Source organism: Silurus meridionalis, chromosome 19, assembly GCF_014805685.1.
Source record: "Silurus meridionalis isolate SWU-2019-XX chromosome 19, ASM1480568v1, whole genome shotgun sequence".
Lineage (NCBI taxonomy): Eukaryota > Metazoa > Chordata > Actinopteri > Siluriformes > Siluridae > Silurus > Silurus meridionalis.
Genome location: NC_060902.1, coordinates 8176705 through 8203052, shown reverse-complemented (window position 1 = coordinate 8203052; position 26348 = coordinate 8176705). Strand labels below are relative to the sequence as shown.

Genomic DNA, 26348 nt, shown 5'->3' with positions numbered 1-26348 from the left:
GTCTGACCTCGTCCGTCAACCTGTCCATCACCACTGCAAACAGGAAAGGGCTCAGGGCCGATCCTTGATGCAGTCCAACCTTCACTCTAAACCAGTCTGTCGTACCTGCTGCACACTTCACTGCCGTCACACTGTCCTCATACATGTCCTGCACCACCCTTACATACTTCTCCGACACACCTGACTTCCTCATACAGTACCACAACTCCTCTCTTGGCACCCTGTCGTCGCCTTCTCTAAATCCACAAATACACAATGCAATTCCTTCTGTCCTTCTCTATACTTCTCCATCAACATTCTCAAAGCAAATATGGCATCTGTGGTGCTCTTCCTCGGCATGAAACCATACTGTTGCTCACAGATGGTCACCTCTTCTCTCAGCCTGGCTTCCACTACTCTTTCCCATAACTTCATGGTGTGACTGATCAACTTAATACCCCTGTAGTTACTGCAGGTCTGCACATCTCCTTTATGCTTAAAGATCGGTACCAGCACACTCTTTCTCCATTCCTCAGGCATCTTCTCACCTTCCAAAATCCTGTTAAACAATCTGGTCAAAACCCCACTGCCATCTCTCCTAAACATCTCCACGCTTCCACCGGTATGTCATCTGGTCCAACCGACTTTCCACTCTTCATCCTCTTAATCGCTGCTCTCACTTCCTCCTTACTAATCTTATCTACATCCTGCTTCACCATCTCCACATCATCCAACCTTCTCTCTCTCTGATTTTCCTCATTCATCAGCTGCTCAAAATACTCCCTCCACCTTCTCAACACACTCTCCTCACTAGTCAACACATTTCCCTCTCCATCCTTTACTGCTCTAACTTGCAGTACATCCTTTCCAGCTCGGTCCCTCTGCCTGGCCAATCGGTACAAATCCTTTTCTCCTTCCTTAGTGTCCAACCTCTCATACAGCTCCTCATATGCCTTTTCCTTGGCTTTCGCCACATCCTCTTAACCTGCTGCCGCATCTCCTTGTACTCCTGCCTACTTTTCTCATCACTCTGTCTATCCCACTTCTGTTTTGCCAACCTCTTTCTCCTTATGCTCTCCTGCACTTCCTCATTCCACCACCACGTCTCCTTGTCTTCCTTTCTATTTCCAGATGTCACACCAAGTACTTTTCTAGCTGCCTCCCTCATCACTCCTGCAGTAGTTGCCCAATCATCCAACACCTCCTTAACACCACTGAACCTCTCTCTGACCTCTTCCCTGAACCTCACACTACACTCTTCCTCCTTCAGTTTCCACCATCTTATTCTTCTTTCAGTCCTCACTCTCCTCCTCTTCATCCTCGCCTCCAAAACCATCCTACAGACCACCATCCTATGCTGTCTAGCTACACTGTCCCCTGCCAACACCTTACAGTTGCCAATCTCCTTCAGGTTGCATCTCCTGCATAGCACATAGTCCACCTGTGTGCACCTTCCTCCACTCTTATACGTCACCCTATGATCCTCCTTCTTCTTAAAATACGTGTTCACCACTGCCATTTCCATCCTTTTAGCAAAATCTACCACCATCTGCCCTTCCACATTCCTCTCCTTAAAACCATACCTACCCATCACCTCCTCATCACCTCTGTTCCCTTCACCCACATGCCCATTAAAGTCCGCCCCAATCACTAACCGTTCTTTCCTAGGTACACCATCTACCACTTCATCTAATTCACTCCAGAATCTTTCCTTCTCCTCCATCTCACAGCCAACTTGTGGAGCATAGGCACTGATGACATTTATCATCATCCCTTCAACTTCCACCTTCACGATCATCACCCTATCAGAAACTCTCTTCACCTCCACTACACTCTTACTGTATTCTTCCTTCAGAATCACCCCTACACCATTTCTCTTTCCATCCACACCATGATAAAACAGTTTAAATCCACCTCCAATGTTCCTGGCCTTACTCCCTTTCCACTTGGTCTCCTGAACACACAGCATATCTACCTTTCTCCTCTCCATCATATCAGCTACCTCTCTCCCTTTACCAGTCATAGTACCAACATTTAAAGTACCAACCCGAACCTCCACTCTCCTACACTTCTCCTTTCCCTGCCGTCTCTGTAGACGTCTTCCTCCTCTCCTTCTCCTCCTTCGGCCAACAGTAGCCCAATTTCCACCGGTACCCTGTCGGCTAACGATACCTGTGGCGGTCGTTGTTAACCCGGGCCTCGACCGATCCGGTATGAAATTCTCCTTTGTGATCCGCATATTTGATTTGGCACGTGTTTTACGCTGGATGCCCTTCCTAACGCAACCCTCCCCATTTACCCGGGCTTGGGACCGGCACTAAGAATGCACTGGCTTGTGCATCCATAATGGCTGGGTTATATATATATATATATATATATATATATATATATATATATATATATATATATATATATATATATATACACACACACACACACACACACACACACACACACACACACACACATTAAAGCGTGGAGGGAAAAACCCACCAACCTCATTACAGGACCTTATTAAATGCTGTAACCGACTACGTGACCGCTAAGCTACACACAGGGTGGGTGATAATATTACTCCATGGGCCTTCACCGAAAGTTTGGTGGTTTGAGCCCACCCAGGGATGTAATAGTGGCTTTTGTTAGACACCAAGTGCTGCCGTGCTGCACACCAACCTGAGATAAGAGCGAGTGACTGTTACTGGCAGGGTGGTGCGTCCTAAAAAATGCTTCCAGGATTGTTTTTTTAAGCAGCACAGTGTGAAAGGTGCATGCAAAAACTCTTTTCAGTCTCATTATGTTTCGACTGAGATCTAGCTGCCCTGTTTGCCAAAAGTGAGGTTATTAACATTTACATTACATTACATATGCAGCATTTAGCAGACGCCCTTATCCAGAGCGACGTACAAAAGTGCTTTAAATCTCTAGTAATGAATAAATCTACACTGGTAGCAAGATTACAAACTCAATATAAATATAACTCGAATTCTACAAACTTGGAAAGTGCTAATTTAGGTATTTCAGGAAGAGGTAGGTCTTCAGTCGTCGCTTAAAGATAATCAGGGACTCTGCTGTACGGACATCTAGGGGAAGTTCATTCCACCACCTCGGTGCCAGAACAAAGAAGAGCCTTGAAGTGTACTTACCTCTCATTCTGAGAGAAGGTGGTACCAGTCGAGCAGTGCTGGAGGATCTCAGACAGCGTAATGCAGTGCGAGATGTGATGAGGTCACTGAGGTAAGATGGTGCTGGTCCATTTTTGGCCTTGTAGGCAAGCATCAGTGTTTTGAATCTGATACATGCAGCTACTGGAAGCCAGTGAAGGGAGCGCAGCAGTGGGGTGGGGTGGGAAAACTTGGGCTGATTGAACACAAGTCGTGCCGCTGCGTTTTGGATCATTTGCAGTGGACGAATAGCGTTCAGGGGGAGACCTGCCAGCAGAGAGTTGCAGTAGTCAAGTCTTGAAATGAAAAGATACTGAACAAGCACCTGGGCAGCCTGTATGGACAGAAATGGCCGAATCCTTCGGATGTTATAGAGAAGAAATCGACAAGAACGAGCAACATTAGCAACATGTGGGGTAAAAAAAGACAGTTCATTGTCCATAGTTACCCCAAGGTTACGAGCAGTGGCTGAAGGGGAGAGCAGAGAGTCATGAAGTGTTATTTGGAGATCTTGACCTAGGGATGAATCACCTGAGATGACCAGCAGTTCTGTTTTGCTGGGGTTGAGTTAACACTTGTAGTCACATAAACACATAAGGGAGGACTAGTCAAGTTTTTTTTTTTTAAGTTTATTATCAGTGGTTTTTACAATGGACATTGTCTCAAAACAGCTTAAGAAAATGTAAGAATTTAGGTGAATGATGTGTATTTATCCCAGATGACCAGCCTGGGGCGACTGTAGCAAAGAAAAAATTTGATATTATGAGGAAAAATCCTTGAGAGGAACCAGACTCAAAAGAAAAACCCATCCTCATTTGGGTCAAAAGTGTGATTATAAATCATTAAAACAATACAAAACACCATGGAGGGAGAACTAACATGAGCACCGGAATGTAAGATTATGAGCAATGACTTTTTACAGTCTTATACAGTCAGTTAAGGTTATGGAACCAGGAGCTACTGAGCAACTCATAAAATAGCTCAACATATGAGACCATCATAGATCCAACACCAGCTTCTCCATGCTTTCAAACACTCAAAGAGGTCCAATGTCCAAACACTACATGAAGTTTAATCTAGATGGTTCGGGATGTTTGCGAGCTCGGCATCTACTTTTTTAAAGATCCATAATCTTCATGAGGTGGGACACAACTGGAGCTTGTGCAACCTCAAGATGCCTTGGGATGGGTAGAGAGAGAGAAGCAGTGGAGGGGAATTAGTGTAGCGTGGTCAAATTTACTGAAGCACAAGGTTATGATGTGCAACCCAGATGAGGATGGGTTCCCTCTTGAGTCTGGTTCCTCTCAAGGTTTCTTCCTTATGCCATCTCAGGGAGTTTTTCCTTGCCACAGTTGCTCATCAGGGACAAACATACTTACAAAGAACATATTTACATTTAATCACCACATTATCTGTGTAAAGCTGCTTTGAGACAGTGTTCATTGTTAAAAGCGCTATACAAATAAAAATGAATTGAATTGAATTGATGTGTGTTATGTGTAGGACTTGCTAAAAAGTCTTTAATCTGTGATATAAATGAGAGTGTGTCTGAGCCCTGAACACAGTCTGGAAGACTATTCCAAAGTTTAGGAGCTAAATGTGAGAATGCTCTACCACCTTTAGTGGACTTTGCAATTCTAGAAACTACTAGAAGTTCAGACTTTTGAGATCTCAAAGAGCGTGACGGATTGTAGTGTGTTAGAAGACTGGATAGATACATGGGAGCCATACCATTTAGGTAAGTAAGTGGCAATCATTTGTAGTTGATTAGAAACTTAACAGGTAGCCAGTGTAGTGATGATAAGATTGAGGATGTGAGAACCTTGTGAGAACTCTGGCTGCTGCATTCTGGAATAACTGTAGCTATTTTATTAATGATGCAGGACAACCACCCAGTAATGCATTACAATAGTCCAGTCTGGAGGTCATGAATGCATGGAGTAGCTTCTCTGCATTAGATATAGACAACATGTTTCTTAGCTTGGCAATATTTCTAAGGTGGAAGAAGCCTGTTTTTGTAATATGGGTGATATGATTTTCAAAAGACAAGTTGCTGTCTAAAATAACTCCCAGTTCTTTTACTGTTGAACTTGTATTTACAGTACATCCTTCTAAATGCAAGTTGAAATGCTGGAGCTTTTATGTACTGTGTAGTCTTTTGGGCCAGTAAACAAAATCTCTGTCTTGACACGTTCAGTTAACCTGGTCAACTGAGCTAATCCCATACCTTCTAATAATATTTCCCAATGAAAGCATGTATATTGTGAAAAGCAGGGGTACCAGAACTAAACCATGTGGCACCCCATATATATCTTGGATTAACCTGGATATTTCTCTATTTAAATCTACAAAATGGTAACGATCAGACAGGTAGGAGTTAACAGACATGTTTTGATTTGGCTTTGGTGAAAAGATCACACAGCTCTTCCTGTCCAATACTGTACGTGTAAAGCAATTTAATTGTGGGACTTTAGGTGAGACTGGATCTCGAGATGCTGTCAGAGGATGCATGAATGCATGGAGTAGCTTCTCTGCATTAGATATAGACAACATGTTTCTTAGCTTGGCAATATTTCTAAGGTGGAAGAAGCCTGTTTTTGTAATATGGGTGATATGATTTTCAAAAGACAAGTTGCTGTCTAAAATAACTCCCAGTTCTTTTACTGTTGAACTAGTATTTACAGTACATCCTTCTAAATGCAAGTTGAAATGCTGGAGCTTTTATGTACTGTGTAGTCTTTTGGGCCAGTAAACAAAATCTCTGTCTTGACACGTTCAGTTAACCTGGTCAACTGAGCTAATCCCATACCTTCTAATAATATTTCCCAATGAAAGCATGTATATTGTGAAAAGCAGGGGTACCAGAACTAAACCATGTGGCACCCCATATATATCTTGGATTAACCTGGATATTTCTCTATTTAAATCTACAAAATGGTAACGATCAGACAGGTAGGAGTTAACAGACATGTTTTGATTTGGCTTTGGTGAAAAGATCACACAGCTCTTCCTGTCCAATACTGTACGTGTAAAGCAATTTAATTGTGGGACTTTAGGTGAGACTGGATCTCGAGATGCTGTCAGAGGATAGACCTCCACAATTGTGTTTCAAATACTTGAAATTCTTTCAGTAAAGTCTCACTACTAAACTGTGATGGAAGTCTCTTTTCAGATATCTGATTTGTTGTTAATTTAGCCACTGTACTAAAAAGGAACCTGGCACTGTTTTGGTTGTTTTCTTTGAGTTTGCTCAGGTGCTCTGCTCTAGCAGCGTCTGTCTGTAGTCTGTTTAGCATCTGTCTACAGTTGAGCATTCTCTATTTATACGCAATTCTAAAGACCTCCAATTAAGTTTTTATCTATTTTATCTCCAAATTATGGGCTGCTCCCTTAAGGGCATGAGTATGACTATTATACAATGGTGCAGGTGTTTTTTTCTCTAAGCTTATTTAATCGGATAGGGGCAACTGTGTCTAATGTGCTAGTGAGGCTAGTGCCTATGTTGTTAGCCATTTTGTCAAGATCCTTAGCATTTAGGGGTTTAGTAAGATGTTAAAATAGATCAGGCAGTTTACTTATGAATCTGTCCTTAGTGATCGGAAGAATAGTCCTACCAAGTCGATAATGTGGTGAGATGCGGCTAATCTGCTCTACTGCTCGGTAGTGTATACAGTATGAGATAATGGTCTGTAATATCATCACTCTGAAAATATCTATATCAGTGACGTCTGCTCCGTGGGATATTATTAAGTCTAGCGTGTGATTAAAACGATGAGTCTGTCTAGTTCTTTAACTAGATTAGTTTAAGTTTAGTAAGTCTGTAAATGATATTCCTAGGGCATCATTTATATCATCTACATGAAAATAAAAATTTTCTACAAGCAGCACTTTATCAAAATTGACCAAGAGGTGTGAAAGAAAATCAATGTGGAGCCCTGGGGGTCTACTGTATACACAGTGGCCAGACCGAGAGATAGTAGGTGTTTTTAATCTATGTATAAAGGTACAGCATTAAGAATAAGCATGATTTAGCATGATAAGCATGATTTAAACCTGAATCCTAATCTTTGACTAACATGAAGAAGGGTGCTATAAACAGTTGTTAGACCACCCCCATGACCAGTGTGATGGGGATCTTGTAGTGTATTTATTCCTTGATCTTAAAATAAGGTTTCTATAAAATTGCCTATATGTGTACTTGTAACTATTTGGTTTGTTGTACAACAACTATCATCATTGTGAATTGCATGATTACCAGTCAGATGGAGTTCAGCATCCTGAAGATGTTGTCTGATTGGAATCCCACTATAATTCTGCTGGGGAATCAGAAAAAAGAATCAGGGAGGTAAAACCTAGGACGCTCCCAGAAAAAAATCCAGGTATCAACAAAGGGTAGTTTGTGTTCTCTACACCATGACTGTAGCTATTCAGTTAAAGCAAAAAGTCTACTGAACCGCTTAATTCCTCTCAGTTATGTGGGAAGCGGTCCATGACTATAATCCTCGTCATGGGTGATGTGCTAAATACTGTCTCAACCAGAATAAGGAAAAGTCCCTCTATAGGATCTCCATTTGCCTGAAGTCGTTCGTTCCAGCATGGAGGACAACATCTCAGAATACCTTGTTCGTTATCAGGATCAAGTACCTGCGCAGCGACATCGAGAACACGAGCAACAGGAAAAAAAAAAACATGCAAGTGTAAATACTTAGTGTTACAGTCTACTGCTAATTAATCTGGACATACTCAGTGTTACAGTCTACTGCTCATCAAACTGTACATACTCAGTGTTACAGTCTACTGCTCATCAAACTGTACATACTCAGTGTTATGATCTAATGCATATCAAACTGTACATACTACTCAGTATTACAGTCTGATGATCAAGGAACTTTACATACTCAGTTTTATAGTCTACTACACATGTAACTGTACATACTTAGTGTTACAGTTCACTGCTAATACAACTGTACATATTTAGTGTTACAGTCTAGTGCTCATTTAACTCTACATACTCAGTGTTTTATTCTACTGCATGTTTAACTGTACATACTCCGTGTTACAAGCTACTGCTCATGTAATTGTACATACTAAGTTCTATAGTCTACTGCTCTTCAAACTGTGCATACTCAGTGTTACAGTATACTGCTAATGCAAGTGTACATAGTGTTACAATATATTGCATGTGTAACTGTACATATTGAGTGAATGTTATATAACTATATTCATACCAGAGGGAATTTCACTGTGAATTTATGATGAGTTGTACATAATGATCTGTGACTGTACATACTAATCTATACCTACTGTACATAGTGTTATACTCTTAGTAAAAGCTGCCACCCAACCGCATTCTATCATTGTGTACTATTTGTTCTACAGGGTGGACTATCTGCCTCCACATAGAGCACAAGTGACACAATGAGTTTTGGCGTCTCTGTGACGTCGCCGTATTGTTAAAAACCCAGAACGCGGAGCAGCAGCCCACAGACTACCAGCTATTAAGTGTCAAACTTCTCCACCACGCAACTAACCGCGATCAATTTCATCAACTTCGAAAGTGTCAACACACCAGCGGTATTTACCCCAAAACACGTTTTGGATCTATACCTACAATGATACACGTTCACGAATCTGATCTTTAGTTTAATTGATTTGATTAATGTTCACGGATTCATTGCTAGTAACGTGCTCACCCAGAACATCCGGGAAGCTCTATCTAGCATGAAAGTAGTTTAGCTTCAGTAAACTTCCTAAACATTAACGTCACATAAACACGATCATTAATAATTAAAATTACCTTTAGTGGCTGTAAGTAAAAGGATCAGTCCAGTGAGTAAAAAAGCATAAAGACCGAACAGGCAAAATCCTGACATCACACAGGAGCTAAACTGCGTGCGCCACGCCCCCAAAGCCACGCCCCCTTCGTAGTGGAACCGTGAAGACAAATAATCTTTATTTTCCTGCCCAGAGAACAATAATCACCTTGAGCATAATCTGAAAAAAGGGGAAAACACTTATTGTTAATATTTAAAAAATATATATTATTGAATGATTTGTAATCAAAGCTGTTCTCTCTTTTCACAGATTCAGCAAATTCCCAAAAGGATAAACAGGAAAAGACCTACAGAAATGCAAAAGTAAATGCACACATTTATACATTCGTTTATAAAAACTGTATTTACTTTAAACCATGTAGTATGAACTGTCATCAACTTGCTGTGCGAGCATCATAATGTCCCCCTCAATTTCACAGACTACCTCCACTGTTTAAAACATTCCACAATACAATGTACAAGATTCAGTTACACAAACTGAATATAATTAACTATCCACAGTTAACAGAACAAAAAATAAGTAGAAGATATACAGTATAAGCAAACAACAAAATATAAGTAATTTAAATAACACTAGACAAACAAACAAATCAATTAAGAACAAAAAACACTAACAAAAAAAAACAAACAAAAAAACCCCACAATATATCATTGATTAGATCTAAGTGTCGAGACAATAACAGAAGATTTGTGTTTTTCTATTAGATCAAACTTGTTCGAAAGGTTTTGTATTTCACAGAGGATAGGGAATATTTTAGGAAGTGATTTAGAAAATGTACAATTGTGAATATAGAACTTGGTCATTTTAACATGAAATTAAAATAATTATAAATAAAATTATAAATGTAATTTTCAAGTACCACATCACAAGTAAAAAAAAAAAAAAGATGAGGAATAAATTTTTTCTGTTTGGTTGCAAAATGCACAAAGAACCGCAATGTCCACATTTTTCGCAAATATGGAATTAACAGGATAAATACAGTGCGATATTTTAAACTGAACTTCGTTAACCTTGTTTGGAATCGGATATTTGTATAAAATGAGCCACGTTTTTGTCCAGTTTATGTTATCAATTATTTAAACCCAAAAAAAGGTAACTTTTTTAAACGTTCTTGTTTAGGTTATGAATTGTTTGGCGTATGTGTTTACTTGTTACAGGTAAACGGCATCTGTGGTTGGTTTGTTGTACATAGTTACTATATCACACACACCAAGATAAGATATATAAAGTTGTAACAAGCCACTTGGGATAGCATTGATCACTGATTTGTATTTTCTAAACAAAATAGGAAATTCATGTTTGTTTTTGAATTGTTCATATGTAAGTAGAGAACCTGAACCATCAAGTATATTATTGGCATTTCTTCTCTTGGCCATCGACAGTGAGTGACATCACTTCCCAATACAAACACGCCTAGTAATATAGTCCCACCCCTAAAATTTGATTGACAACTTTTAGTGCACAGCTTTGGAAATTCAAATGCAAAGGAATTGTATTTCCATTTGAGTTTTGCCAGGCAACATACGCGACCCAGAGAAAGTAAAAACACAAACGTGGTAATTAATATTGTATTTAAATGTGACATGGTCATAACTCATAAGATGTGAAATACAGTTAATTTTCTATTTAAAATATGACAGTCACTGCGGTCACTTGCGACAAAGCAAACAGTGATGCAAGATTTGCAATTGTTTTGGATTATGTCACAATTTATGCATGCATATACATGGACGTAAATTTCATTTAACAGTGGGTGGGGACAATAAATATAAAATTTCTCATGAGCAATTTTTAAAGGGGACACAAATAATACAGTCAAATTGTACCATGTCCATTTTCCTTTTCTCCGTCATTTTATCTAGTCTATGACACTGCAAGGCAAGGCAAGTTTATTTATACTGTAGCACATTTCATACACAATGGTAATTCAAAGTGCTTTACATTAAGAAAGTAAAACCATCATAAAAAAAAATAATCACAACAATAAAAACAAGGAATTAAAAAAAGGTTTTAAATTGTATTTAAAATTAATTAAGACACTGAAGAACAGAACAGAAATTGATTATACAAAAAAATACAGTGGGGTCAGTTCTGACGTAGCACAATGCTCATTTAGAAAATGCACAGCTAAACAATATGCTAATTCTCACCGTTAATGTTAAGTTAACATTATGCCAAGTCCTCCCAAATAAAACAATGCATGGGAAACGGCTTTGGTGTCTTAGTTGCAGTGAACTATGCAACAAGCTATTGTAAACAAGCTAATGTTAACTAGATAGGTCATTTTTTAATCGCTAATATAGCAGATTCATGGAAAATTACATCGGTAATCAGCATTTTTGCCGCAACTAATTTATGAATGAGTCTGCATTAACGACATTAAAACGAATCGCTTTATTTAAAGTGAATGAAATACCCTACTTAATGGAGTCAAACATACATATATTTTCACAATAGAGAGTGCGATATTTTTTAAATAGTTTTTTTTGGGGGGGACAATCCTCGGATGGGGGGAGGACATGTCTCCCATATATATATATATATATATATATATATATATATATATATATATATATATATATATATATATATATATATATGTTGATTCTGAAGGAAGAGTACAGTAAGAGTGTAGTGGAGGTGAAAAGAGTTTCTGATAAGGTTATGAACGTGAAGCTGGAAGTTGAAGGAATGATGATAAATGTCATCAGTGCCTATGCTCCACAAGTCGGCTGTGAGATAGAGGGGAAGGAAAAATTCTGGAGTGAATTAGATGAAGTGGTAGATGGTGTACCTAGAAATGAAGAATTGGTGATTGGGGCAGACTTTAATGGGCATGTAGGTGAAGGGAACAGAGGTGATGAGGAGGTTATGGGTAGGTATGGCCTAAAGGAGAGGAATGTGGAAGGGCAGATAGTGGTAGATTTTGCAAAAAGGATGGAAATGGCAGTGGTGAATACGTATTTTAAGAAGAAGGCAGATCAGAGGGTGACGTATAAGAGTGGAGGAAGGTGCACACAGGTGGATTATGTTCTATGTAGGAGATGCAACCTGAAGGAGATTGGAGACTGTAAAGTGTTGGCAGGGGACAGTGTAGCTAGACAGCATCGGATGGTGGTCTGTAGGATGGTTTTGGAGGCAAAGAAGAAGAGGAGGAGAGTGAGGACTGACAGAAGAATAAGATGGTGGAAACTGAAGGAGGAAGAGTGTAGTGTGAGGTTCAGGGAAGAGGTCAGACAGAGGCTTGGTGGTGGTGAAGAGGTGCTGGATGATTGGGTAACTACTGCAGGAGTGATAAGGGAGGCAGCTAGAAAAGTACTTGGTGTGACATCTGGAAATAGAAAGGAAGACAAAGAGACATGGTGGTGGAATGAGGAAGTGCAGGAAAGCATAAGGGGAAAGAGGTTAACAAAACAGAAGTGGGATCGACAGGGTGATGAGAAAAGTAGGCAGGAGTACAAGGAGATGTGGCAGCAGGTGAAGAGGGATGTGGCGAAAGCCAAGGAAAAGGCATAAGAGGCTGTATGAGAGGCTGTATGAGAGGTTGAACACTAAGGAAGAAGAAAAGGATTTGTACCGATTGGCCAGGCAGTGAGACCGAGCTGGGAAGGATGTTTTGCAAGTTAGAGCAATAAAGGAGGCAGATGGAAATGTGTTGACTAGTGAGGAGAGTGTGTTGAGAAGGTGGAGGATTTTGAGCAGCTGATGAACGAGGAAAATGAGAGAGAGAGAAGGTTGAATGATGTGGAGTTAGTAAAGCAGGAAGTGGATAGGATTAGTAAGGAGGAAGTAAGAGCAGCGATTAAGAGGATGAAGAGTGGAAAGTCGTTTGGACCAGATGACATACCAGTAGAAGCATGGAGATGTATAGGAGAGATGGCAGTGAAGTTTTTAACCAGATTGTTTACCAAGATTCTGGACGGTGAGAGGATGCCTGAGGAATGGAGAAGGAGTGTGCTGGTACCGAACTTTAAGCATAAGGGAGATGTACAGACCTGCAGTAACTACAGGGGAATAAAGTTGATCAGTCACACCATGAAGTTATGGGAAAGAGTAGTGGAAGCCAGGCTGAGAGAAGAGGTGACCATCTGTGAGCAGCAGTATGGTTTCATGCCGAGGAAGAGCACCACAGATGCCTTATTTGCTTTGAGAATGTTGATAGAGAAGTATAGAGAAGGACAGAAGGAATTGCATTGCGTATTTGTGGATTTAGAGAAAGCGTACGACAGAGTGCCAAGAGAGAAGTTGTGGTATTGTATGAGGAAGTCAGGTGTGTCAGAGAAGTATGTGAGGGTGGTGCAGGACATGTATGAGGACAGTGTGACAGCAGTGACGTGTGCAGTAGGACCGACAGACTGGTTCAAGGTGAAGGTTTGGATTGCATCAAGGATTGGCCTGAGCCCATTCCTGTTTGCAGTGTTGATGGACAGGTTGACGGACGAGGTCAGACAGGAGTCTTCCTGGACTATGATGTTTGCGGATGATATTGTGATTTGTGGTGAGAGTAGTTAACAGGTTGAAAAGAGCCTGGAGAGGTGGAGGTACACTCTGAAGAGAAGGGGAATGAAAGTCAGTAGAAGTAAGACAGAGTACATGTGCATAAATGAGAGGGAGGGCAGTGGAGGGGTGCAGTTGCAGGGAGAAGAGGTGGAGAAGTTGGTGGAGTTTAGGTATCTGGGGTCAACAGTGCAAAGTAATGGAGAGTGTGTTAGGGAAGTAAAGAAAAGAGTGCAGGCAGGGTGGGGTGGGTAGAGAAGAGTGACAGGAATGATTTGTGATAGTAGGGTATCTGCAAGAATGAAAGGTAAAGTTTATAGGACTGTGGTGAGACCTGCAATGTTGTATGGATTAGAGACAGTGGCATTGAGTAAAAGGCAGGAGGTGGAGGTGGAGCTGGAGGTAGCAGAGCTGAAGATGTTAAGGTTTTCGTTGGGAGTGACAAGGATGGACAAGATTAGAAATTAGTTTATTAGAGGGACAGCGCATGTAGGACGTTTTAGAGACAAGGTGAGGGAGGCGAGATTGAGATGGTTTGGACATGTGCAGAGGAGGGACATGAGTTATATTGGTAGGAGAATGCTGTGGATGGAGCCACCAGGAAGGAGGAAAAGAGGAAGGCCAAGGAGGTTCATGGATGTGGTAAAGACATGCGGGTAGTGGGTGTGAAAGAGGCAGATGTAGAAGACAGGGTGGTATGGAGACGGAGTTGTATTGTATTGGAGTTAAAGTTCTATCTAAATGTTTCCTTTTCTTTTCCACAGAAGGGCCGGTGTTGAACACCAGCTTTTGGAACTTAAAGGTGAGTTTAGTTTTGATGTTTCTGCCTTCAGTGTATAAAACAGTACAAGCATATAACTGCATTATACAGTTCTATTACACAATGTAATTAGTGGGATCTGAGCACATTTCCATTTATTTTGGTATTTATTTTACAGAAACAGACACCAGACAAAATCTGGAAATTCGAGGCCTGGAGAGCAAAGTCAGTAGCCCCAAGAAACGCATGAGCTTAATTAAGGTACTTTCTATTTATTTCACATGCAGACATCATTAAACTGTTAGTGGGAATTGTGATTAAAATAAAACCAAATGCACTTGTGTTGGATTTGTCAGTTGATCTTTGTTTATGAACCTCAACAGGAAGAACTCTTCAAACTGGAGAGCGAGATGAACAAAGGTAATACTGAATCCCTTCAAATTTTTGTATATTTTGATTACAGAGGGAAAGTGTTTCTCCAGGCAGACTGAGAAGCAGTGTGTGTGTGTGTGTGTGTGAGTGTGTGTCTGTGTGTATAGTTTGAATATCAAATATAAAAATCTAAATATAAAAATATTAAAATTAACACATTAATAACGCATTAACACAAATTAATTTAATTTAATTTAAAGTAATAATGCATTTCTGTGACTATTTTTATTAAAAATATAAATAAATAATTTTAAAAAGGGCAAAATTAAAACCTTCAAAGCAACACATATTTATTCACTTTATTCATGTATTTCTTTACTCAGATATAAAAAATAAATGAGTAAACTCCACCGGAAAATAATTTTTAATCACTAAACATTTGTTTATGATGCATATTGCAGCGCAACTGAAAATTAAATCCACCTGTGTGGAAACACAGCAAAGGTTCCGTTTTGTGTCCTGATGATTTCCTAATTAAAAACACCATCATTTCTTTTAAACATTTACAAGAATCTTTTGTCTTTATGTCCTCTATGTTGATTTTGGTTTCACTAATAATAAACATACATTTGCATAAAGCATAAATACTTGCCCATGCCCATGTTGATTAGAGTATTAAAAACTTAAAAAGTATTAATTTAAGGTATGTTTAGAAAAGATAAATATGTGCAATTAAGTTGTGATTAATTGTAAGTTAACTCATGACAATCATTCGCTTAATCGTGATTAAATATTTTAATTGATTGACAGCCCTAATATTAATATAATGCAAGGTCCAGTTTCCAGGGTGACACTAAAACAGGTAGTAGTAATAGCTACCCTATACTTAAGTACATGTCAGAGCCCAAACTTCTTTACTTTTACTTGAGTAAAAAATAAAGTCAGTACTTCAACTTTCACAAAAGTATTTTAAATCCTGAGTATCTGTACTTCTACTTAATGAACTATGTGTGTACTTTTGCCACCTCTGTTTTCTATAAAATAGTATATAATTCTCATTTGGCTGCCTCATGACCCTCTGTCCCATCCACAATTTCAAATCTTTATTGTATGTTCTTTTGAACATTACTCTTGATAATTCTCCCTTCAAGGAGAAAATATGTTGTGCTCAATACTGCTTCGTTACTGCTGATTTTAATCACACAATAAGCACTTCCTTGTATACTGACTTTGTTGTGTACCATTTTTTACAGACGCTAACACCAGACTGGATTTCCGAGACCTGAATTTCAGAAGCCTCGAGAAAAGCATCGGTTCAATTAAGGTCCTTTTTTCATTTCAATGCAGTCGTAATTCAACTTTCAGTGAGAACTGGAACTAAATGAAACATGCACTTGTGTTGGATTTGTTAGTTGATGTTTGGTTTTGATCTTTAACAGGAAAAACTCTCCAAACTGGAGAACGAGTTGAACAAGGGTAATACTGAAATCTCTCCAAGTTTCTGTATATTTTGATGTATAAGGTATTTGCATTGACTCCGTAATAAACTGGTTATTGTCATTACAGAGAAAAAGAGTTCCTCCACTCAGACTGGGAATGAGCAGAAAGCTGACGAAGGTATTTAAATGGGACATGTTGTAAATTATTTTCTAAAAAATGTACAATTTGATCTTTGCATGTGCTAAAGCTAGCATGTACATCCTTCTCCAAAAGTATTGGAACAAAAGGCCAGATTTTTGTTTTGTTTGTTAAATGAAGAAAGAGTCGCCAATGTAAACCTAATGAACCTAAATGTGTAACAGTCAGGAGTTTGAGTCTGGTAAACAGAGACCTGACAGTTTCTTGTACAGTGTTATAAAATACTGAAAGTAAAGGAAAAGTATTTTACAGAATTTAACAATATTGAGAAAATATCATGAATGTGAAAAGATTTTAAGATTTCTTTGTTAAAATTATCTTCCAAATATGATAATCAACTTAATATGGTAAAATTTTACTTCATCCAACAGAATGAAGTACTTATTCTGGTCATTGTGTTGTATAAAATAGTATGATTAATGTTTGTGTGTGTGTGTGTGTGTGTGTGTGTGTGTGTGTGTGTGTGTGTGTGTGTGTGTGTGTGTCAGATGTCAAATCTCCCCTCCCAGGAAATCAAACCCAGGCAAACCTGAGAGCAAAGAGAGCAGCATCAGGCATGCCACCACCCAGTGCTGCTAAAAAGCCTCGACTTGATGCTGCACCTCACAAACACACAACACAATCCCTCATCACTAGTGCATTAGAAACACTGCAGGATTCCTGTTATGATGTTTTATCTCAAATATCGATTGATGCACTACTTGAAGGAAACTGTGAACTTCCTTCTCTGACAGATGAAGAAAAATCTGTCATTTCCAAGTTTTGTGTAAATGAGGTCAGTTTTATTTAGTGTGCATTCAATTCAAACGCATGCACTTTATTTAGTGTACATGCAATTCTTTAGCTCTGGATTAGAGTTTTCTCATTTTTAAAAGTTAATCCATAGTTCACTGGTCCTGATGTTCTGAAGTTGAACAGTATATATGATTTGTCATGTACAAATGTTTACTCCAGGTTTTGGTTTATGCAAAGTCTAGTAGTTTTCCTAAACCTAATTTACAGTCAAGTCTTAACTCCCTAATATTTGTTTTTAAATACATTACTTGATTACATAATTTATTTAGTTAAATGTTAGTCGCTCTTTTTCTTCCATCTTATTTAGTTGTTAACTGAGACATTTCTGAAAGTGGTTTTGGACAAGATCACGGCGGAGAAAGAGTCTATGGGACATGAAATCCTGCAGTCTCTCTGTAGGGTTTATGTGGGCTTGTGTGAAAAGAGAGGAGACTTTCATAAAGCACATGTCCTCGCCTACAGATTTCTTAAAGAAGGTGAGATAATATTGACATTTCTTTACATATATCCTAAAAATAATCCAGAGAATGATAAAGAGAACCCAATTGTGTTCTGTTTTTGTTTTTTTATTTCTTCCTATACAGTGTATTTTAAGTCTGTGGTATCATTTTGTTTCCTTTGCAGACTTTACTGAAGCCCCAAAACTGATCATGGTCATGGTGACAGCATGGCCAAGTGTTTTTTCCAATAACAGCCCTTTATGCAGAGCCGTTCACATAGTCAGCAAACTGAAGGCATACAAAAAGGTTTATCATTTGCTCAGCAAGTATCTGCACTGGGACACGGTAAGTAGATGACATAAGAGTACATAAGAATTAATAAATGGAGGTTATAAAAAGAGCAGAATGCACAGTTAGAGCTCTACCTCAGTATTTAAAGCATCTGCACTTGTGATTGGTTGTGACCTTTCATTTATGATCATATTATTGTAAACATTGTTTCATTGATCTGGTTTTTAAAGAAAATATGTATTTTCTGCCAGGAGCCTCCAGGAAACATCTACAGAACCATCACCAGCACACTGAAAGCTCTACTGGAAGACACAAGTCTGACATTCCAGAAGAGCAGTTGGTATGGTGATGATCTCTGTCCTGCTGCCTGGGAATACGTGTTTAGCCTGGATCTTCTCTGTGCACAACTGGGCTGGGTTTGGACCATCACCCATGTTATACGGTACTGAATGTAAAACTGCTTTAACATGTTTAATTCTCATCTTTCTATTTTTTTTAAAAATTTCATACCAGCAAATGTGAGACTCATATGAGACAGCGTGTGTCTCAAATACTGCAAATTTTCCATTCTTGTTGCATAAACTTACAATTGATGGTACAAGCATGTTGGCCATTCTATTAGAGCCATAAAAACACTAATATGTCAAAATTTCTATTTATTAGAAAGGGTGTTTGGCTGAACTTGAAAACTTGGCTGTTGCAAACACGAACAGAGGAAACACAGTTCAAAAACGTCTCTGTAGCAGCAATTTTCAGGCTAATTGGTAAGTTTACTATAAATCCTGTTTTATAGTATTATCTCACATTATTTCTGGATTCTTCTGTTTTTTACTCATGTTTTTTGGCCATCTCAAACAGGGCAACTTGGACAAAAAGGCCTTAAGGAGAACCTGGCAGCATCTGTCGAAAATCTGGCAAAACGCATAACCAAGTTCAGGAAACAAAAACTCTCAAAAGGTATCACTAAATGATAAAAAAAAACAAGTCCTTTATCAATCTTTATCCTCAGATTTTTAGTTCTCTATCAACAGGAAAGTGCTTCAGCAAGTCCTAATTTTATGATGGATTTTGTGTGCAGATTTGCCGTGGGAGGTGCAGCTCGCAATGGTTTATGCCACTCATGATCTGGCACCCAGCAACCCCAAAGTTGCTCTGAAGGCTTTGGAATCATGGAAGCAAAATCTCACAAAGCCCGTTCCTCCAGCCGTCACCAAGTGCCTTGAGCAGATCAGCCAACTCTATTCTCAAACAAAATAAATTGTATCACATTAAATAATTTTTAACAGATAACTTTCTATAGCAGTGTATATTTTTGTACTTGAATAAATAAAATACATTATAGATCTGCACAGTGTTATTGATTGTCTCAACACACATTTATTCACTACGTCTTTTCTTTTGCTCAGATATAAAAATAGAAAAAATTCCAGCAAAAAATACTTTTTTATCACTAAACATTTGTTTTACTGATGTAAGTAACATTCTTAATGAATTCTATGCAGGATGATCTTAATATTAATATTGAAATTAATATTGTAAATTTATAAAAAGTTACGAGCGATAACTAGCATTGTTGACATCAAGCATCACTCGAACAAACACGCAAACAACTGGCGCTCAACCACTCAACTTTCCTTTTCACTGCATGAAACAATAGGAGCTCAGGTCAGGTTCCCGTATATTTGTCCTCATTCGGCGTGTTTCCCTCGTACAGGTACCATTTGCATGAACATACTGTTTACTATAGTAGTATACTATATGTTTACTATACAGTAGTATTACTTTAAAACATTTACAAAAAATATGTTGTCTTTATATGTTGAGTTTGGTTTCACTAATAATAACCATACATTTTTTATAAAGCATTGATATTTGTCTATGCCCATATAATAAGAGTATTAAAAATAAAAGTATTAATTTAAGGTACATTTGGAACAGATAACAATGCGCGATTAAATTGCGATTAATCACTAATGAGAAACATACAATTAATCGTGATTAAACATTTTAATGAATTAACAAAGATAATATATATATATATATATATATATATATATATATATATATATATATATATATATATATATATATATATATATATATTTTTGAATGAGTAACGGTAACTGTAACTAGTTACTATTTTTAGTAACTAGCACAACACTGGATATATATATATATATATATATATATATATATATATATATATATATATATATATATATATATATATATATATATATATATCCAGTGTTGTGCTAGTTACTAAAAAATAGTAACTAGTTACAGTTACTCGTTACTTCATTCAAAAAGTAACTTAGTTACTTTGTTGATTACTTACACCAAAAAGTAATGCGTTACTGTTAAAAGTTACTTTTTAGTTACCTTTTTAAAGAACCTTCTTTAATCTTCGCATTAATGCCCTTTTATGCGTTATGGTTTATACAAACACAAAACTGACTTAAACACAAAGTAATTTTTAAACACTATTTTATTAAAGTCAGACCTGCACAAACTGAATATATCACAAGGATTTCTGAAATAAATAACAAAACAAGCTGAATAATATATTCACATATTTATGTTTAATCACCACATTATCTGTGTAAAGCTGCTTTGAGACAATGTTCATTGTTAAAAGCGCTATACAAATAAAAATGAATTGAATTGAATTGAATTGAATCAAAAACTAAAGTGGCATCTGCTGTTGTGTTGAGCTCTTAAACATGTTCCTTTCACAGCTGAAGTATGAAAACTATCAACAATGTAGAACAGAACACCGGGTTAGCTTCTAGCTTCTAGCTCCTCAGGCATGGAGGTCCGGAAGGAGCTTCGACAGATTGGAGTTGCTGTTTATCGCAGTAGATACGAGCTTCAAACCAGAAAGACACAGCTTTCATTTGCCTTAAAAGTTTTTGTCTTTATACTTAACTAAAGTGAAATAATGAGCATAATTCCACTTTGAGAAACTCGTCTTGCTCTCGCCTCGATTCACCATTACTGCCGCACAGACCTGAATAAACGGAGACACGCCCACAGTGCGTCTTCTTCGTGTTTACAGTGGGTAATCCACCAATCCTACACTGTAAAAAATAAACAATACATTTTACGGTAAAAAAACGGCAGCTGTGGTTGCCAGAACTTTACCGTCAAAAGTACGATAGGAACGTAATTCGTTTAACAGGATTGCACCCATTGTACTGTATATTTTACGGATTTTAATTGTTTTTTTTACGGTTTATAACTGTTTAATCAATGTTTATGTGGTTATAAAATGCAGTTTATACCCGTCAAAATACAGGGTTTACATTGTAATAATTACGGTTCATAACCATCTTTTTTACAGTTCAGAACTGTTTAATTTAATTCTCTTAAAACTGTTTATTTTGTATTAATTACAGTTAAAACCTATAATTATTTCACAAAGCAGACAGGAAACTAAACTAAGGAAAAAAACATTAAATATGTAAATGCTGTTAAACTATTTTTTATTATAAATAACCACAGTGAATTCAAAGCATCATTTAAATTACACTAGCTGGGAGCTAGAAGAGATAAAAGTTACATTTCTAAACACTCAAATTTTATCTTTTAGAAGCTATTAAGAGTACTTTCATTCTAATTGAACACAAACCTAAATCAAATCATCAAAACTCATCAAAATCTATTAATAGACTTGGACATCAGTGTGGTCCCATGGCAGGCATTTAAAACAATAATGTATTTTTCTGTTTGTGTTTTAACAGAAGTATACAGTGGCTTAAGATCAGATTAAGATCATACATTTAAAAATGTAGACTCAGAATTAAAACAATTTCTGCTATCTAACTGCCACTTTAAACTGAGCTTGGGAAGATACAGTACGTAACGGTTCAGATAAACATTTAATGTAAGAACTACTAAAGCAGAACAAGGCACAAGTGCTTACAGAGTATAGCTACCACTAAACATGTGGTTACAACGCAAGTCATTAACATTTCAATGTTCATAAAGTTTAAACTTGGAAACCATTTGCAGGCCACCTTTACATGGTCTCTCATCACTCATGATCAGAAAGGGCAGAGATTAGGGTGAAGACTCTTGGGTTCACTGGGAGTCGCTCATTGTTCTTTTCCACAACTTTTGTGTCCTTTTTGGAACTGATGATGAAAAAACACCTTGAAAAGAAAGAAAAAACATTGAAACTAAATATTACGTGAACCTCCCCTCCATTGTGTCTTTCAAACACCTTTGCAGGAATTCAAGCACTGACGCCAGTTCAGTAGGGTAGTGAATGTTAAAACTGTAGTAACTGCGGAACATTAGGCAAACAGCAGCGATGAAAGTAGTGATGTCATCGTTCACAATCTTGCGGTCCACACTGAGCGAACAGCAGCATAGCAGAAGCGTCCTGTGAATACATTTCAGTTCAATGAAGACATGTACATGTACCATACGGTAACGGTAACGAAGTTACTTTATTTTTAAAAGTAACGCGTTACAGTATTAGTTACTGTAAAAAGTTACCTGTAACGCGTTACTGACCAACACTGTATATATATATATATATATATATATATATATATATATACAGTGAGGAAAATAAGTATTGTGGGTGTGAAAATAAGTACACCCGGCTATTTTGCAAGTTCTCCCACTTAGAAATCGTGGAGCGGTCTGAAATTGTCATCATAGGTGCATGTCCACTGTGAGAGACATAATCTAAAAAAAAAAAAAATCCAGAAATCACAATATATGATTTTTAAACTATTTTTTTGTATGATACAGCTGCAAATAAGTATTTCAACACCTGTCTATCAGCTAGAATTCTGACCGTCAAAGACCTGTTAGTCTGCCTTTAAAATGTCCACCTCCACTACATTTATTATCCTAAATTAGATGCACCTGTTTGAGGTCGTTAGCTGCATAAAGACACCTGTCCACCCCATACAATCAGTAACAATCCAATTACTAACATGGCCAAGACCAAAGAGCTGTCCAAAGACACTAGAGACAAAATTGTACACCTCCACAAGGCTGGAAAGGGCTACGGGGAAATTACCAAGCACCTTGGTGAAAAAAGGTCCACTGTTGGAGCAATCATTAGAAAATGGAAGAAGCTAAACATGATTAAACATAATTCCACTAAACGTGTTTGGAGGAAGAAGAATGATGAGTACCATCCCAAGAACACCATCCCTACTGTGAAGCATGGGGGTGGTAGCATCATGCTTTGGGGTGTTTTCTGCACATGGGACAGGGCAACTGCACTGTATTAAGGAGAGGATGACCGGGGCCATGTATTGCGAGATTTTGGGGAACAACCTCCTTCCCTCAGTTAGAGCATTGAAGATGGGTCGAGGCTGGGTCTTCCAACATGACAATGACCCGAAGCACACAGCCAGGATAACCAAGGAGTGGCTCTCTAAGAAGCATATCAAGGTTCTGGCGTGGCCTAGCCAGTTTCCAGACCTTAACCCAATAGAGAATCTTTGGAGGGAGCTCAAACTCCGAGTTTCTCAGCGACAGGCCAGAAACCTGACTGATCTAGAGAAGATCTGTGTGGAGGAGTGGGCCAAAATCCCTCCTGCAGTGTGTGCAAACCTGGTAAAAAACTACAGGAAACGTTTGACCTCTGTAATTGCAAACAAAGGCTACCGTACCAAATATTAACATTGACTTTCTCAGGTGTTCGAATACTTATTTGCAGATGTATCATAGAAATAAATAGTTTAAAAATCATACATTGTGATTTCTGGATTTTTATTTTTTTTAGTTTATGTCTCTCACAGTGGCCATGTACCTACGATGACAATTTCAGACTCCTCCTTGATTTATAAGTGGGAGAACTTGCAAAATAGCAGGGTGTTCAAATACTTATTTTCCTCACTATATATATATATATATATATAAAGCATATTTAGTTCTAAAATACTGTATAAAATGGATCTGTGATAAACATAAATAAATATTTATAAATATTAATAACCCCCAAGTTTAGAGGTTGTGGTACTCATAACTGACTTCAGCATAGTCTAAATCTTACGAAAGTCCTAAGTCATTGCATTAAAATATTTATTTTTCTTTCTTGTTTTACGAAATGTTCTTATGATCTTAACATGACATAAGTTGTTTTCCACGCACCCGCTAAAGCATGGTTATCCGTGACGCTGCGTCTCTAGAACATGCTCTTATGCCACATACACGGAAACCTGTAAGTACTGATCAGGAGGAAACAATGTTTGTCAAGATCACATAAAGAAAAATATATTATAATGCATTGCCTCTTAGGACTTGCGCAATACGTACTGATTACTTTCCAAATAATGATTTACATCCTCTGTGGTCCTCAGGTCAAGAAAATGAGGAAAAGAGCGATTTGGTATGATCGTTTCCCCTGTGTTTAAGAAGGTAGGCCATAGTTTATTAGTGGAACGTTATGACATATGACATATGACAACCTGAACATTTAAGTAGTAAAAGTGAGGTTTTGGCTTTCTTAAGAGAATATCTACATGTACACCATTATTAGGCAACTATTACTGTGCAGAATTATTATGCAACTGAATGAAAAACAAAGATTTTCCTATCTCACTTGTTTATTTTCACCTGTGAAAGTGAGAATAATAAACAAACTCAAAATTTACTAATAAACAGTTCTGAAATTTCAAAAAGAAAACCTCATTGACCAATATAGCCACCCCTCTTTTCGATAACAGTCACAAGCCTTCCATTCACGGAGTCAGTCAGTTTCTTGATCTGGTCAGTATCAACTTTTTGGCAGCCGCAACCACGGCCTCCCAGACACTGTTCAGAGAGGTGTACTGTTTACCTTCACTGTAAATTTCCTGCTTAAAAAGGGCCCAAAAGTTCTCAATAGGGTTTAAGTCAGGTGAAGAAGGGGGCCATGTCATTAGTTTTTCATCTTTAAGGCCTTTACTGGCCAGCCACGCAGTGGAGAACTTTGATGCATGTGATAGAGCGTTGTCTTGCAAAGTCTTCTTTAAAGATGCAGACTTTTTCCTGTACCACTGCTTGAAGAAAGTGTCTTCAAAAAATTGGCAGTAGGTCTAAGAGTTGATTTTGAGTCCATTTTCAACCCAAAAAGGTCCAACTAGCTCATCTTTAATAATACCTGCCCATACCATAACCCCACCTCCACCTTGCTGGCATCTGAGTCGAAGTGGAGCTCTGTGTTACTGATCCAACCACGGGCCCATCCATCTGGTCCGTCAAGAGTCACTCTCATCTCATCAGTCCACAAAACCTCTGTCTTCAGATATTTCTTGGCCCATTCTTGACGTCTTGTTCAGAGGTGGTCGGGGTTCAGCCTTTCTTACCTTGGCCATGTCTCTGAGAACTAAACACCTTGTACTTCTTGACACTCAAGGTAGGTTGCAGTTGTGGAATATGGCAGCACTGGAGGATAATGGGTTCCTGGTAGCTTCATGTTTGATTCTTCTCAAATCTTTGGCGGTTAATTTGCGTCTTTTCTTCTCTACACATTTTAATGACTATTTGCTACAAAACCTTTTATGGTTCTGTGATCACGCCCCAATATCTTAGATATTTCAAGAGTGCTGCATCCCTGTGAAAGACATTTTTACAATTTTTACAAGAATCTGCCTAATAATTATGCACACCTTGATATAGGGTGGTAATCTCCTTAGGCCACACCCTCCCTCGTTACACAAATACACATCACCTGATATGCATTAAATCCAATAAGCATTCAAGTTTATACAGCTTGGACTTGAAATTATGGATAAAATTATATGGTCAAAATAATCACTTGCCTAATAATTGTGCACACAGTGTATATATTTCATTCTTAAAGTGAAGCTCTGTGTCAGTGTTAGGTTTTACTGAATAAACATAAGTACCTTTGTATTGTTGTTTGTATTGCGTTATTTGTGTTAGGGAAGTGAAGAAGAGTGCAAATCTTTGGCGGTTAATTTGCGTCTTTTCTTCTCTACACATTTCTTATGTCCCTGTTGACTATTTGCTACAAAACCTTTGATGGTTCTGTGATCACGCCCCAATATCTTAGATATTTCAAGAGTGCTGCATCCCTGTGAAAGACATTTTTACAATTTTTACAAGAATCTGCCTAATAATTATGCACACCTTGATATAGGGTGGTAATCTCCTTAGGCCACACCCTCCCTCGTTACACAAATACACATCACCTGATATGCATTAAATCCAATAAGCATGCAAGTTTATACAGCTTGGACTTGGAAATTATAGATAAAATTATATGGTCAAAATAATCACTTGCCTAATAATTGTGCACACAGTGTATATATTTCATTCTTAAAGTGAAGCTCTGTGTCAGTGTTAGGTTTTACTGAATAAAGATAAGTACCTTTGTATTGTTGTTTGTATTGCGTTATTTGTGTTAGGGAAGTGAAGAAAAGAGTGCAGGCAGGGTGGAGTGGGTGGAGAAGAGTGACAGGAGTGATTTGTGATAGTAGGGTATCTGCAAGAATGAAAGGGAAAGTTTATAGGACTGTGGTGAGACCTGCGATGTTGTATGGATTAGAGACAGTGGCATTGAGTAAAAGACAGGCGGCGGAGCTGGAGGTAACAGATCTGAAGTTG

General features: G+C 38.0%; 1 protein-coding gene and 1 pseudogene across 1 annotated transcript; one reads left to right on the top strand and one right to left on the bottom strand.

Moving 5' to 3' along the window:
- Positions 1–26348, bottom strand: part of LOC124402553 — a 311654-nt pseudogene that overhangs the window by 50577 nt on the left and 234729 nt on the right.
- On the top strand, positions 8543–19025 carry LOC124401949 (little elongation complex subunit 1-like). Its single transcript, XM_046874501.1, has 15 exons — positions 8543–8714; positions 9225–9277; positions 14237–14274; positions 14411–14493; positions 14616–14652; positions 15858–15928; positions 16044–16080; positions 16171–16221; positions 16731–17017; positions 17345–17513; positions 17662–17822; positions 18020–18210; positions 18432–18532; positions 18627–18725; positions 18847–19025. Exons 2-15 carry the CDS (start codon positions 9270–9272, stop codon positions 19023–19025), a joined length of 1512 nt encoding a protein of 503 aa, XP_046730457.1. The 5' UTR covers positions 8543–8714; positions 9225–9269.

Coding starts and splice junctions, on each gene's coding strand:
- LOC124401949 (XM_046874501.1), top strand. Junction 16,081..16,170: donor GGAGAACGAGTTGAACAAGG/GTAATACTGAAA, acceptor TTGTCATTACAG/AGAAAAAGAGTTCCTCCACT. Junction 17,018..17,344: donor CCAAGTTTTGTGTAAATGAG/GTCAGTTTTATT, acceptor CATCTTATTTAG/TTGTTAACTGAGACATTTCT.